Genomic DNA, 15,995 nt, shown 5'->3' with positions numbered 1-15,995 from the left:
AGTTTAGCTTTGGAGATACAGGAGGGAAATAGGCTCTTCGGCCCACCAAGGAAACATTAGTTATCCCACTAGCTAGATAGATACTTTATTGTCACATGTACCGTGAAGGTACAGTGAAATTCTTTGGTTTTTGCGTGTACAGTACACAAAAGTGTCGCCACAAGGCACCGATAAAGTTACAAAACTACCCCTAAATATTAGGTAGACACAAAATGCTGGAGTAACTCAGCGGGTCAGGCAGCATCTCTGAAGAGAAGGAATTGGTGATGTTTCGGATCGAGACCCGAAACATCACCCATTCCTTCTCTCCAGAGATGCTGCCTGACCCGCTGAGTTACTCCAGCATTTTGTGAATAAATACCTTCGATTTAAACCAGCATCTGCAGTTCTTTCCTACCCTTAAATATTGTTGAACCCTTCTTCGTTCGTCGCCCCCCCCCTGCCGCGCCGGGTCTCCATTGTTCTCCGTGACGCGGCCTGTCCACCTCGGCCCCCAGGGACTCCGCCCTGATGTTCCAAGCCCCCTCCTCGTTCTTGGCGGCGTGGGTCTGGTCAATGCCGGTGGTTCGGCCCCGAGTGCACACCAGGAGCAATTTACGGAGGTCGCCTAACCCACAAACCCGTGCGTCTTTGAGATGTGGGAGGAAACCGGAGCACCCGGAGGAAACCCACGCAGCCACAGGGAGAATGTGCAAACTCCACACAGACATCACCCGACGTCAGGATTGAACTGGGGAATCTGGTGCTGTGAGGCAGCAACTCTACCACTGTACCACTGTGCTGCCCTGCAGCTGGCTAGAGAGAGAGAGAGAGAGAGAGAGAGAGAGAGAGAGACAGAGACAGAGACAGAGACAGAGACAGAGACAGAGACAGAGACAGAGACAGAGACAGAGACAGAGACAGAGACAGAGACAGAGAGAAATGCTGGGAACACAAAAACAAAGAAGCACTGTTGAAACGGTGACTTGATTTACATCTGGTGAGACCATATCTGAAGATAACCTCATGACTATGGGCTATGGCCTTGAGAGGATATGGTGTCAGGAAACGGCCATCTTCGTTGGGGAGACAAACACTGGACCTTATAATCTGCAATAGCATTAGATCCTGCCACCTATTATATAGTGTCATTGAGTGCAAAATACCAAGGATGTCCACATCACCAGCACCTTGACCACTACTGAACACGTTGGACTAACCACTGCTTAATCCTTATGTTATATTTACCTGGTCCTGTTCCCCAACCACACCCTTTGACAGTGGGGGTCGATGACAAGACTCTGGAAAACATGGCCCACCACCCATTTACATAGAAACATAGAAAATAGGTGCAGGAGGAAGCTATTTGGCCCTTCAAGCCAGCACCGCCATTCATTGTGATCATGGCTGATCATCTACAATCAGGAACCCCTGCCTGCCTTCTCCCCATATCCCTTGATTCCGCTAGCCCCTAGAGCTCTATTTAACTCATACATCCAGTGAATTGGCCTCCACTCACTCTCAATGCTCCAGCATAGCTTTTGACCATCTGAGGAAAAGAAAACTCAAAGGTCACGATTTTAGAACTAGCATAAAGCTTGCCAGACCCCAATCGCCTATTGATTCCCTCCACAGATGTTGCCTGACGTACTGAGTTCCTCCAGCACTTTGTCTTTTGCTCAAGGTTCCAGCACCTGCAGTCTCTAGTGTCTCTTACTTACGCATTGGGAAGGCCACGTCATTCACATTCATGGCACCAAACTCCCAATACACCAGCACTCCATTTTGAGCTCCGTCACGGCAAAAGGTTAAAGGTTAGCATGTGGACAAAGAACAAAAAAATCAACGATGATCTCACAACCTCCTTAACAGGAGGTTTGGGCGGCACGGTGGCACAGCGGTAGAGTTTCTGCTTTACAGCACCTGAGACTCGGGTTCGATCCTGTTTCCACGTTGAATATCTCTAAACCAAACTAGGGAGTGACATTCTTGGCCGCTCACGGGAATCTCTAGCCTGTGACTGCTCCAGGTGGGGAAAGAGCAGGCTGGGTAACATGTATTGGAAGCGCTCAAAGGAGGAAACTGGCCCTTCGGCCCACCGAGCTTACGCCAACCATCCTTCACCCGTTCACGCTATTTCCACGATATCTCACTTTCTCATCCACTCCATACACATTACGGGCGATTTTACAGAGGTGCAATAAGTAAAACGAACCCACATATCTTTGGGACGTGAGAGGAAACCAGAGCACCTGGAGGAAACCTACGTGGTCACAGGGAGAACGTGCAAACTCCACACAGACAGCAGTCGAGGTCAGGATCGAACCCGAGGCAGCAACTGTACCAGCTGCGCCACTGTGCCAAATGTTCCAGAACTCAGAGAAGCAAGTCAAACTTGCACCCAAGGAACTGTCTGAGATGAAGGCAAGTAACATATGCTTAGGAATTTTAATTCACTGAAATTTGCCAATTACGGAGATTAAACCTTTACATTTAATGCATTTACATTTTAAGAAGAGCTGCCAATTGAAAAAGTCAACTCTCTCTTGAGCTCAGTGTTTCAGGTCTTGGAAATGTAGGGCCTGAGGTGACGAGGTATTGCATATTTATTTATCCATTGTTTTCACAAGGATGCTATTCGTACCACTAAAGAGAAGGACAGAGAAAGACAAAGCTAAAGAGAAGGACTTCAGACACATGGCAGCAGGAGGATCGGGACTGGGAACTGAATATTCAGGGTTATACGTCCCATAGAAAGGACAGGCAGGTGGGCAGAGGAGGTGGGGTAGCTCTGTTGGTGAGGGATGGAATTCAGTCCCTTGCGAGGGGTGTCATAGGGTCTACGATGTAGAGTCACTGTGGATAGAGTTGAGGAATTGTAAAGATAAGACACTAATGGGAGTTATCTACAGGCCCCCAATCAGTAGCCCGGATATAGGGTGTAGGTTGCAGCAGGAACTAATATTGGCATGTAACAAAGGTAATGCCACTGTGGTTATGGGGATTTCAATATGCAGGTAAACTGGGAAAATCAGGTTGGTTCTGGACCCCAAGAAAGGGAGTTTGTAGAGTGCCTCCAAGATGGATTCTTAGAGCAGCTTGTACTGGAGCATACCAGAGAGAAGGCAATTCTGGATTTAGTGTTGTCCAATGAACCAGATTTAATAAGGGAACTCAAGGTAAAGGAACCGCTTGGAGGTAGTGACCATAATATGATTAGTTTTAATCTGCAATTTGAGAGGGAGAAGGTTAAATCAGAAGTGTCAGTGTTGCAGTTGAACAAAGGGGACTATGAAGGCATGAGAGAGGAGCTGGCCAAGGTAGACTGGAAAAGGATCCTAGCAGGAATGACGGTGGAACAGCAATGGCAGGAATTTCTGGGCATAATCCAGAAGATGCAGGATCATTTCATTCCAAAGAGGAAGAAAGATTCTAAGGGGAGTAAGAGGCAACCGTGGTTGACATGGGAAGTTAGGGATGGAATAAAACTAAAAGAAAAGATGTATAACACAGCAAAGAGTAGCGGGAAGCCAGAGGATTGGGAAACTTTCAAAGGTCAACAGAAGGTAACAAAAAGGGCAATACGGGCTGAAAAGATGAAGTACGAGGGGAAGCTGGCCAAGAATATAAAGAAGGACAGTAAAAGTTTCTTTAGGTATGTTAAGAGAAAAAGATTAGTAAAGACAAATGTGAGTCCCTTGAAGGCAGAAACTGGTGAAATTATGGGTAACAAGGAAATGGCAGAAGAGTTGAACAGGTACTTCGGATCCATCTTCAATAAGGAAGACACAAACAATCTCCCAGATGTACTAGGCTAGAGGACAGAGGATCTAGTGAGACAGAGGAACTGAAAGAAATTTTCATTAGGCGAGAAATAGTATTGGGTAGACTGATGGGACTAAAGGCTGATAAATCCCAGGGGCCTGATGGTCTGCATTCCAGGGTACTCAAGGAGGTGGCTCAAGAAATCATGGATGCATTGGTAATCATTTTCCAATGTTCAATAGATTCAGGATCAGTTACTGTGAATTGGAGGGTAGCTAATGTTATCCCACTTTTCAAGAAAGGAGCGAGAGAGAAAACAGAGAATTACAGACCAGTTAGCCTGACATCGGTGGCGAGGAAGATGCTGGAGTCAATTATTAAAGTAATAACGGCGCATTTGGAGAGCGGTAAAAGGATTGGTCCACGTCAACATGGATTTATGAGGGGGAAATCCTGATTGACTAATGTTCTGGAATTTTTTGAGGATGTGACAAGTAAAATGGATGAAGGAGAGCCAGTGGATGTAGTGTATCTGGACTTTCAGAAAACCTTTGATAAGGTCCCACACGGGAGATTGGTGAGCAAAATTAGAGCACATGGTATTGGGGGTAGAGTGTTGACATGGATAGAGAATTGGTTGGCAGACAGGAAGCAAAGAGTAGGAATAAACGGGTCCTTTTCAGAATGACAGGCAGTGGCGAGTGGAGTGCCGCAAGGCTCAGTGCTGGGGCCGCAACTATTTACAATATATATTAATGATTTGGATGATGGAATTAGAAGTAACACTAGCAAGTTTGCAGATGACACAAAGCTGGGCGGCAGTGTGAACTGCGAGGAGGATTTTAGGAGGTTGCAGGGTGACTTGGACAGGTTGAGTGAATGGGCAGATGCATGGCAGATGCAGTATAATGTAGATAAATGTGAAGTTATCCACTTTGGCGGCAAAAACAAGAAGGCAGATTATTATCTCAATGGTGTCAGATTAGGTAAAGTGCAACGAGACCTGGGTGTCCTTGTGCACCAGTCACTGAAAGTAAGCGTGCAGGTACAGCAGACAGTGAAGAAAGCTGATGGCATGTTGACCTTCATAACGAGAGGATTTGAGTATCGGAGCAAAGAGGTCCTTCTGCTGTTGTATAGTGCCCTGGTGAGACCACATCTGGAGTATTGTGTGCAGTTTTGGTCTCCTAATTTGAGCTAGGACATCCTTGCTATTGAGGCAGTGCAGTGTAGGTTCATAAGGTTAATCCCTGGGATGGCGGGACTGTCATATGAGGAAAGATTGGAAAGACTGGGTTTGTATTCACTGGAGTTTAGAAGGATGAGAGGGGATCTTATAGAGGCGTATAAAATTATAAAAGGACTGGGCAAGCTAGACGCAGTAAAAATGTTCCCAATGTTGGGGGAGTCCAGAACCAGTGGCCCCAGTCTAAGAATAAAGAGGAGGCTATTTAAAAATGTGGTGAGAAGAAACTTTTTCACCCAGAGAGTTGTGAATTTGTGGAATTCTCTACCACAGAAGACAGTGGAGGCCAATTCACTGGATGAATTTAAATGAGTTAGATAGAGCTCTAGGGGCTAGTGGAATCAAGGGATATGGGGAGAAGGCAGGCACAGGTTACTGATTGTGGATGATCAACCATGATCACAATGAATGGCGGTGCTGGCTCGAAGGGCCAAATGGCCTCCTCCTGCACCTATTTTCTATGTTTCTATGTTTCTATGACACAGGCTGCCCTACATTTGGCTACATTAAACAGCGATAATGAGCTTCAGAGATTAAAGGATTTAGGCCATTGCTGCACATACTGCCTTCCGCAGTCAACATGAGAAATGGAACAGCAAACGCAATGAATTGCTCCTGTTTGTAATTATCAATTCCCAGCGTTTGTGCAGAAGAGTCTGGGTCAAAGATGCTTCGTTGCTAAATAAGTCCTGTAATCCGCATTCATAGGTGGAGGAATGTTCTCAAGCTGCGGGAGATGTCTACGTATCGAGGGAGATGATGCTGGTGAAACCTCAAGGGGAATAACAACCTACATCTGCCGGACACCAGTCATTGTTTAGAACAATCTCCTATGCTTGAAAATGAAGGATGCAGCACGGAAACAGACCCATCAGCCCACTGAGTCCACGCCGACCATTGATCACAAATCCGACACTAATTCTACGTTACCCCTCTTTTACATCCATTTCCTACGCACGAGAGGGAATTTACACCACCTATACATCCACATTTTTTTGTGGTGTGGGAGGAAATCAGAGCAACCGGAGGAAACCCATGTGGATGGAGTAGCCCAGATAGAGTGGATGCGGAGAGGATGTTTCCACTAGTAGGAGAGTCTAGGCCTAGAGGTCATAGCCTCAGAATTAAAGGACGTTCCTTTAGGAAGGAAATAAGGAGGAATTTCTTTAATCTGAGGGTGGTGAATCTGTGGAATTCTTCGCCACAGAAGGCTTTGGAGGCCATCAATGGGTATTTGTAAGGCAGAGATAGCCTTATAGTTTCTTGATTAGTACAGATGCCAGGGGTTATGGGGAGAATGGGGTTAGGAGGGCGAGATAGATCAGCCATGATTGAATGGCGTAGTAGTCTTGAGGAGCCGAATGGCCTAACTCTGCTCCTATCACTGATGAACTGGGTGGTGGTGTGAACTGTGAGGAAGATGCTATGAGGTTGCAGGGTGACTTGGACAGGTTGTGTGAGTGGGCGGATGCATGGCAGATGCAGTTTAATGTGGATAAGTGTGAGGTTATCCACTTTGGTGGTAAGAATAGGAAGGCAGATTATTATCTGAATGGTGTCAAGTTAGGAAAAGGGGACGTACAACGAGATCTGGGTGTCCTAGTGCATCAGTCACTGAAAGGTAGCGTGCAGGTACAGCAGGCAGTGAAGAAAGTCAATGGAATGTTGGCCTTCATAACAAGGGGAGTTGAGTATAGGAGCAAAGAGGTCCTTCTGCAGTTGTACAGGGCCCTAGTGAGACCACACCTGGAGTACTGTGTGCAGTTTTGGTCTCCAAATTTGAGGAAGGATATTCTTGCGATTGAGGTCGTGTAGCGTAGGTTTACTAGGTTAATTCCCGGAATGGGCGGTCTGCCGTATGTTGAAAGACTGGAGCGACTAGGCTTGTATACACTGGAATTTAGAAGGATGAGAGGGGATCTTATCGAAACATATGATTATTAAGGGGTTGGACACGTTAGAGGCAGGAAACATGTTCGCAATGTTCGGGGAGTCCAGAACCAGGGGCCACAGTTTAAGAATAAGGGGTAGGCCGTTCTGAACGGAGATGAGGAAAAACCTTTTCAGTCAGAGAGTTGTAAATCTGTGGAATTCTCTGCCTCAGAAGGCAGTGCAGGCCAGTTCTCTGAATGCATTCAAGAGAAAGCTAGATAGAGCTCTTAAGGATAGCGGAGTCAGGGGGTATGGGGAGAAGGCAGGAACGGGGTACTGATTGAGAATGATCAGCCATGATCACATTGAATGGCGGTGCTGGCTCGAAGGGCCGAATGGCTTCCTCCTGCACCTATTGTCTATTGTCTATTGAACATGGGGTCACAGTAAGAACCTGCAATCTCCACATTGACAGTACCAAGGTCAGGACTGAATCCAGGTCTCTGATGCACCACTGTCCCTTTCCTGTTCAGAAACAGGCTCTCTTTTTAAATTTTCATCTCTCAATGATAATAAGAACACATTTATAAACACCCAGATGAAAAAGTAATCAGAGACTGTGACGGACTCAAAGAGAGGATTACCCTCTGTAAGTGTGGATCAAGTGTAACAATAATTTCCCTACACAACACTTGCAGTCTGATAAATATCACACTTTAATTCTGTATAAAGAGGATACTGCTGGAAAGTGAGATTAAGTAACATTGTTTAAATTGGAAAATATTAAAAATCCGAGATTGCTTGTGGAGCAAGTTCAATTCCCACTGCTCCCATCGCCCTCTGAAACAGCGCCACCTCTTGGCTGAGCGTTCACATCCGCATTCAATGTGCAAAATGGAGAACAATGTGTTTTATTTTCATTCTCTGGTTTCCTGGCATAGTTGGCATTTATTGCCCTCCCATATTTACCCTTTGAGACTCGTTGGATAGGCAGGTAAGTCCTGATGCAGAGTCTTGGCCTTCATAACAAGAGGATTTCAGTATAGGAGCAAAGAGGTTCTTCTACAGTTGTAAGACCACATCTGGAGTATTATGTACAGTTTTGGTCTCCTAATTTGAGGAAGGACATCCTTGTAATTGAGGCAGTGCAGCGTAGGTTCACGAGATTGATCCCTGGGATGGCGGGACTAACATATGAGGAAAGATTGAAAAGACTAGGCTTGTATTCACTGGAGTTTAGAAGGATGAGAGGGGATCTTATAGAAACATATAAAATTATAAAAGGACTGGACAAGCTAGATGCAGGAAAAATGTTCCCAATGTTGGGCGAGTCCAGAACCAGGGGCCACAGTCTTAGAATAAAGGGAAGACCATTTAAAACTGAGGTGAGAAGAAACTTTTTTCACCCAGAGAGTTGTGAATTTGTGGAATTCTCCGCCACAGAGGGCAGTGGAGACCAAATCACTGGATGAATTTAAGAGAAAGATAGATAGAGCTCTAGGTGCTAGTGGAACCAAGGGATATGGGGAGAAGGCTGGCACGGGTTATTGATTGTGGAAGATCAGCCATGATCACAATGAATGGCAGTGCTGGCTCGAAGGGCCGAATGGACTCCTCCTGCACCTATTTTCTATGTTTCTATGAAACATCAACCATTTGTTCGCCACCACAGTTGCTGCTTGACCTGCTGAGTTCCTCTGGCAATTTATCTTTCACTCCAGGTTCTCGCCCATTAGTTTACAGACACAGTGGAAACAAGTCCTTCAGCACATCGAGTCTCTGCCGACCTACGATCCCCTGTACACTAGTTCTATTCTACCCACCAGGGACAATTTACAGAAGCCAATTAACCGGCGGCACAGTGGCGCAGCGGTAGAGTTGCTGCCTTACAGCGAATACAGCGCCTGAGACTCAGGTTCGATCCTGACTACGGGCGCCGTCTGTTTGTACGTTCTCCCCGTGACCTGCGTGGGTTTTCTCCGAGATCCTCGGTTTCCTCCCACACTCCAAAGACGTACAGGTATGTAGATTAATTGAAAATGTAAAAATTGTCCCTAGTGTGTGTAGGATAGTGTTAATGTGCGGGGATCGCTGGGCGGCGCGGACTTGGTGGGCCGAAGGGCCTGTTTCCGCGCTGTATCTCTAAATTTAAATCTAAATCTAAACCTGCACGTCTTCATTTCAGTTTAGTTCATTGCCATGTGTACCGAGATGCAGTGAAAAGCTTTTGCTGCATGCTAACCAGTCAGCGGAAAGACAATACATGATTACAATTGAGCCATGTATAGTGTACAGATACATGAGGAGGGAATAACGTTCAGTGCAAGGTAAAGCCAGCAAAGTCCGGTCAAAGATAGTCCGAGGGTCACCAATGAGGTAGACAGTAGTTCAGGGCTGCTCTCTAATCTTTGGAATGTGGAGGAAACTGGAGCACCTGGAAAAAACCCACACGGTCACAGGGAGAACGTACAAACTCCACACAGACAGCACCCATGGCCAGGATCAAACCCGGGTCTCTGGCGCTGTGAGGCGGCAACTCTACTGCTGCACCACTGTGCAGTCTCTTGTGTTTCCGACTTGATAAAGTAGATGCCTTGAGTGTGTTTCCATTGGCGTGGGAATCGGGAACTTGAACAGAGAAGAGGAGGACAAAGAGAAAAGAAACAACCTGCCAGCCTTTTTGTTCCTCGCTGCGTACAGTCTGTCCCGCCGGCCATTTCCCTGTAGGACAGTCACATCAGCAAACAAATGACACAGACACAGCGTCTTTACCTTACCCCACCTGCCACAGGACGGCACAGTGTCAGAGAAACTCCTTTGGTTTCACCCACACTCGGTGGCTACCAGGAGTAACTTACTGACTGACTTACTTCTTTTTTTCTCATGAAGAGTCGCTCATCTGTAACGTTAACACTTTCTCTTTCCAAAGTGAGGAACCAGCACTCAGGATGGTTTTGGGAATTGGGAAGACAGAAACCCTGCAAAAATGGCAGAGGGAGTGCATCATCCCACAAACCGCGCACACTCTCCTGACTCTTCAGGAACATCCAACGCCCATCTAGTTTAATTTAGTTTAGTTTAGAAATACAGCGTGGAAACAGGCCCTTCGGCCCACCGTGCTGACCAGCGATCCCGATCCCCGCACATTAACGCTATCCTACACACACTAGGGACAATGGACACTTATACCAAGCCAATTAACCTGTATGTCTTTGGAGTGTGAGAGGAGCCCGAAGATCTCGGAGAAAACCCACGCAGTCACGGAGAGAACGCACAAACTCCGTACAGACAGCACACCGTTGTCAGGATCGAACCCGGGTCTCTGACGCCACAAGCGCTGTAAGGCAGCAACTCTACCGCTGCGCCACCGTGACCGCCCCTGGGGAAGAATCTGCAGTTCTATATTGGCTTGATCAGTCACTTTAGAATCCACAATCTCTGGAACGTCGAATGGAGACGATAGAAATTATGAATGGCAGAGATAAAGTTAACAGCCAGAGCCTTTTGTCCTGGGTGGAAATGTCCAACACTGAATTAATGTTTAATTTAGTTTGTGGTCACGTGTACCAAGGTATAGTGAAAAGCTTTTTGTTATGTGCTAATGGTCAGCAGAAAGATTACACATGATTACAATCGAGCTGCCCACAGCATACACATACAAGATAAAGGAATAACGTTTAGTGCAAGATAAAGCCAGTAAAATCCAATGAAAGATAGTCCAAGTCTCTCTAATGAGGTAGATGGTAGCCCAGGGCCACTCTCTAGTTGGTGATTAAATGGTTCAGTTGCCTGATGACAGGTGGGAAGAAAGTGTCCCTGAATCTGGAGGTGTGCGTTTTCACACTTCTGTATCTCTTACCTGATGGGAGAGGGGAGAAGATGGAGTGGCCAGGGTGAGACTCATCTTCATGGACGTCATAGCGATAAGGTGAGTGGGGGAATGTTTGGTGGAGATGTGTGGGGCACTTTTATTTTACACAGAGAGTGTTGGGGGCGTGGATCGCACTGCCAGGGGTGGGGGTGGAGCCAGATACCAGAGTGGCGTTTAAGAGGCTTTTGGATTGGCACGTGGAAGTGCAAGGAATAGAGGGATATAGATCATGTACAAGCCGATGAGATCAGTTTAACTTTAGTTTATTTTATTTGATCATGTTGGGCACAAACATTGTGGGTTGAAGAGCCCATTCGTGTGCTGTACTGTTCTATGTTCTTTGTTAAAACAATAGTGGAAGCAAGATGTCCTTAATCAAAGAACCTGTCGAAGAAGAAGGATTCTGAAGACGGGTCTCGACCTGAAATGTCACCCATTCCTGCTCTCCAGAGATGCTGCCTGTCCTGCTGAGTTACTCCATCATTTTGTGTCTATCTTTGGCGTAAACCAGCATCTGCAGTTCCTTCCTACAATATACCTTCACAAAACGTGTGATTGTTTAGCGTTATAGAGTCATAGAGTGATACAGTGTGGAAACAGGCCCTTCAGCCCAACTTGCCCACACCGGCCAACATGTCCCAGCAAAACTAGTCCCACCTGCCTGCCTTTGCCAAACCTGTCCTATCCATGTACCTGTCGAACTGTTTCTTAAATGTTGGGATAGTTCCAGCCTCAACTACCTCCTCTAGCAGCTTGTTCCACACAGCCACCACCCTTTCTGTGAAAAAGTTACCCCTCAGATTCCTATTAAATCTGTTCCCCTTCACCTTAAACCTATGTCCTTGATTCACCTACTCTGTGAATCTACCTGACACTTTCCTCCAATTATTTTATACACCTCTATAAGATCACCCCCTCATCCTCCTGCGCTCCAGGGAATAGAGTCCCAGCCTACTCAACCTCTCCCTATAGCTCAGACCCTCTAGTCCTGGCAACATCCTTGTAAATCTTCTCTGTACCCTTTCCAACATCTTTCCTATAACATGGTGCCCAGATCTAAACACAATAATCTAAATGCGGTCTCAGCAACATCTTTTACAACTGCAACATGACCTCCCAACTCTCCTATACTCAATACTCTGGCTGATGAAGGCCAATGTGCCAAAAGCCTTTTTGACCACCTTATCTACGTGCGACTCGTCCTTCAAGGAACCATGCACCTGTAATCTTAGATCCCTCTGCTCTACAACACACCCCAGAGGCCTACCAGTCACCGTGAAGGTCCTGCCCATGTTAGACTTCCCAAAATGCAACACCTCACATTTCCCTGTATTAAATTCTATCGGCCGTTCCTCAGTCCACCTGGCCCATCGATCAAGATTCTGCTGCAATTTTTCACAACAATCTTCACGATTTGCAAAACCACCCACTTTTGCATCATCAGCAAACTTGCTAAACTTGCCGTATGTTCCCATTCAAGCCATTGTAGATGGAAAACAGTAACAATAGACAATAGACAATAGGTGCAGGAGTAGGCCATTCAGCCCTTCGAGCCAGCACCGCCATTCAATGTGAGCATGGCTGATCATTCTCAATCAGTACCCCGTTCCTGCCTTCTCCCCAAACCCCCTGACTCCGCTATCCTTAAGAGCTCTATCTAGCTCTCTCTTGAATGCATTCAGAGAATTGGCCCCCACTGCCTTCTGAGGCAGAGAATTCCACAGATTCACAACTCTCTGACTGAAAAAGCTTTTCCTCATCTCAGTTCTAAATGGCCTACCCCTTATTCTTAAACTGTGGCCCCTTGTTCTGGACTCCCCCAACATTGGGAACATGTTTCCTGCCTCTAATGTGTCCAATCCCCTAATTATCTTATACATTTCAATAAGATCCCCCCTCATCCTTCTAAATTCCAGTGTATACAAGCCTAATTGCTCCAGCCTTTCAACATACGACAGTCCCGCCATTCTGGGAATTAACCTAGTGAACCTACGCTGCACGCCCTCAATAGCAAGAATATCCTTCCTCAACGGGCCCAGCACCGAACCTTGAGGCACACCACTAGTCATAGGCCTCAAGTCCGAGAAGCAACGTTCTACCATCACCCTCTGCTTCCTTCCATGGAGCCAATTTGCTATCCATTCAGCTATCTCTCCTTGGAACCCCTGCGATCTAACCTTCCAGAGCAGCCCACCATGAGGAATCTTGTCAAATGCGCTTTGTGCGACACGACCTCCCACTTACAAAACCATGCCGACTATCCCTAATCTTCGTTTGTCCGTCTAAATGTCTGTATATCCTATCCCTCTGAATACCCTCTAGGACTTTCCAACTGTAGATGTTAAGCTCACCGGCCTATAGTTCCCAGCATTTTCCCTGCAGCCCTTCTTCAAAAGCACAACATTTGCCACCCTCTAGTCTTCCGGCACCTCTCCTGTATTTAAGGACGAATCATAAATTTCGACCGGGGCTCCCGAAATTTCCTCTCTGGTTTCCCGTAATGTCCTCAGATATATCTGATAAGGCCCTGGAGATTTGTCTACCTGCATACTCGGTAGTACCTCCAGCACCTCTTTGACCATAACACTGACTGACACTTCCATTGACAGCCCCAAGTTCCTCCGTCCTACTGTCTTTCTCCTCAGTAAATACAGAGGAGAAATACTCATTGAGGACCTTGCCCATCTCCTGTGGCTCCACGCAAAGGTGACCACTTTGATTCCTGAGGGGTCCCACTCTCTCTCCAGTTACCCTTTTCCCCCTTGTATCTCTTGGGATTTACTTTGATGACACTGGAAGTAGTTTGATCTTTGGGGTTTACTGTAAAAGATCTTGGGACATTTTTCTTCATGAAAGACACAACCTAAATGATTTAGTTTTTTATATATTTGAGCGTCCTGTAAATGATGACCGGAATCATTTTTTTAATAGATTTTGTCATCTGGCTTATTCATGCAAACATCGTTTTAACTGAGACACGGAGGTCTGAAGAAGAAACAATTTTATTATTATTATTATTATTATCATCATCATAATACACAAAAGATTTTCTTGCCACTCATTTCCATTTCTCCGATTTGCTAAATTTTATATTAAATGGAAGGTCGTTTGCAATGATAAATAGATCTTTAATGTAGTTGTACTACAGGCTCCATTCCCCATAACTAAATCTCCACATTTTGACACCTGTTCTACACCCACAGTAGACCAAATTTAACAGTATTGTAAAAATGTCAAAAGTTACTCTTTTAATTATTACATCATTTTATATTGTTCAGTCTTGAAATTGGATAATAGGATTCCAGTGGGTGAAATTAATCTTTTCATTATGTTGCCCGTTCACCCATTTTGAACAGCTGAATGGCTCTACGAGAGTAATATTAAATACGCACTAGTTTCTACTCTGATCCCACTATCAACCTTAATCTTTCGTACTCAGAAGAGCACCTGTTGCTGCAGATGTCTGATTTTTTAGTTTTTAGGTTAAAAGATACAGCATGGAAACAGGCCCTTCAGCCCACCGAGTCCACACCGACCATTGGTCACCTGTTCACACTAGTTCTATATTATCCCATTTTCTCATCCACTCTCGACACGCTGGGGGCAATTTTAAAGAGGCCAATTATTCTCCAAACCTGCGCGTCTTTGGGATATTGGAGGAAACCGGAGCATCCGAAGGAATTCCAAGCAGTCACAGTGAGAACATGCAAACTCCACACAGACAGCGCAGGTCAGGATCGAACAAGAGTCTCTGACGCTGTGAGGCAGCGGTTCTACCAGCTGCGCCAACGTGCCACCACTGTGACATCTTTCCATCTTAGAGCTGCTGCCTTACAGCGTCAGGGACCCAGGTTCAATCCTAACTACGGTGTTGTCTCTACGGAGTTAATACATTCTCCCTGTGACCGTATGGGTTTCCTCTGGGTGTTCTGAATCACTCCCGCACTCCAAAGACATACAGGTTTGTAGGTTAATTGGCTTCGGAAAAATGGTATATTGTCCCTGGTGTTTAGGATAGTGTTAGTGATCATGGTCGGTGTTGACTCAGTGGGCCGAAGGTCCTGATTCCGCGCTGTATCTCTAAAGTCTAAAGTACGGGATCATTACCACCAAGAAGACAGTGGAAACTTTTATCAGCTCATTCTGTGCTAATTTGACCCCAAATTGTGGAGCTGAAAGGTTGGTGAGCAAGCCAATTCTCATTAAGGTTAAATTTAAACATATTTAAATTTGCATAAAAATAAATATTTATGTTTAGGCTGTTGGATATATGTTGAATTTCAAGGCAGAGTTTCAAAAGCAAGATAAGAGCCACAACAAATTCATTAATAAATGCATTAATATCACACACATTTATGTTCTTTTTCTTAGTTTGTGCATTCCGTTTACTGTACAAATGCTGCGTCATTCACGTTTTGGTTTTAAAGGAGGAAAAACTCATTCAGAATGGTATCTATAGATATACAGACCAATACACCAAGTTGAAAAACACATAACAAGCTGGAAATACCAATCTGGAATATTTGTCAATTGAGTGGGTATTCATAATGATTCGCTTGTCAACAAATTTCCTAAGACGTTTCTTCTTTTGTAGATTAGATTCTCCGTCAATGGACAAGTGAACCACCATCCGGTCCTGCTTGACTCTATCCGGAGTCATCATTGGAGTCCCGGTAAATCCAGTCAGGCTGTTGACGTCAGACTCACTGTAGGTACCATCCAACAGCATGGTCTTGCTGCCGGGGAAACCACATGTGCAGGGGAACTGGAGAAGAGAGAAAAAAAAAATCCAGCTTCACAAAGATAAAGTAGGAAGTCTGGAATTACATTCACGACCTCAACTGTTTGGAACCGATTTGTCTCCTTTTGGGTAACCATTGAGGGGCAAGAGAGACAGAAAGATGCATTATATATTCAAATCTTTCTTGTCATTTTTGACCCAAAGCTCTGGAATTTCCACACTCAGCTTTTCCTCCACAACTCGCCCCCTGCCAATACTTTTAACCCACCTTGTCGTATCCCAGGGTTCTTTTGTGTTGCTGTTCACTAAGACAAATAGCAAAGGGAGCTAACAATCTATATACTAAAACTCTCGTTTGTTTGTTTGTTTGTTCCTGAACTACAGCCAAAACGGTACACGATAGCACAACAATTTTAGGCCCGCCTTACTCACCGTCGTCCCTTTGGTGCTAATGGAAGAAGTGTCATTGAAATTGGTGTTATAGTTTTAAAGTTATTCACATTTTAAAGTTTAAATCTATC

General features: G+C 45.4%; 1 protein-coding gene across 1 annotated transcript in view; it reads right to left on the bottom strand.

Annotated features, from left to right (window-relative positions):
* Positions 1 to 13,762: 13,762 nt before the first annotated feature.
* The window catches only part of LOC144593752 (gamma-aminobutyric acid receptor subunit rho-2-like), a 49,057-nt gene continuing 46,824 nt past the window's right edge, over positions 13,763 to 15,995 (bottom strand). Inside the window, exon 9 of the mRNA XM_078399799.1 lies at positions 13,763 to 15,498. Within this exon, the coding sequence (XP_078255925.1) occupies positions 15,187 to 15,498 (312 nt within the window). The 3' untranslated portion in view covers positions 13,763 to 15,186. The remainder of the gene's footprint in view (positions 15,499 to 15,995) is intronic.

This window comes from Rhinoraja longicauda, chromosome 5 (assembly GCF_053455715.1).
Source record: "Rhinoraja longicauda isolate Sanriku21f chromosome 5, sRhiLon1.1, whole genome shotgun sequence".
In the NCBI taxonomy this organism is placed as follows: Eukaryota; Metazoa; Chordata; class Chondrichthyes; order Rajiformes; family Arhynchobatidae; genus Rhinoraja; species Rhinoraja longicauda.
The sequence above is the reverse complement of the archived record's forward strand: the minus strand, read 5'-3'. Positions and strand labels throughout refer to the sequence as shown.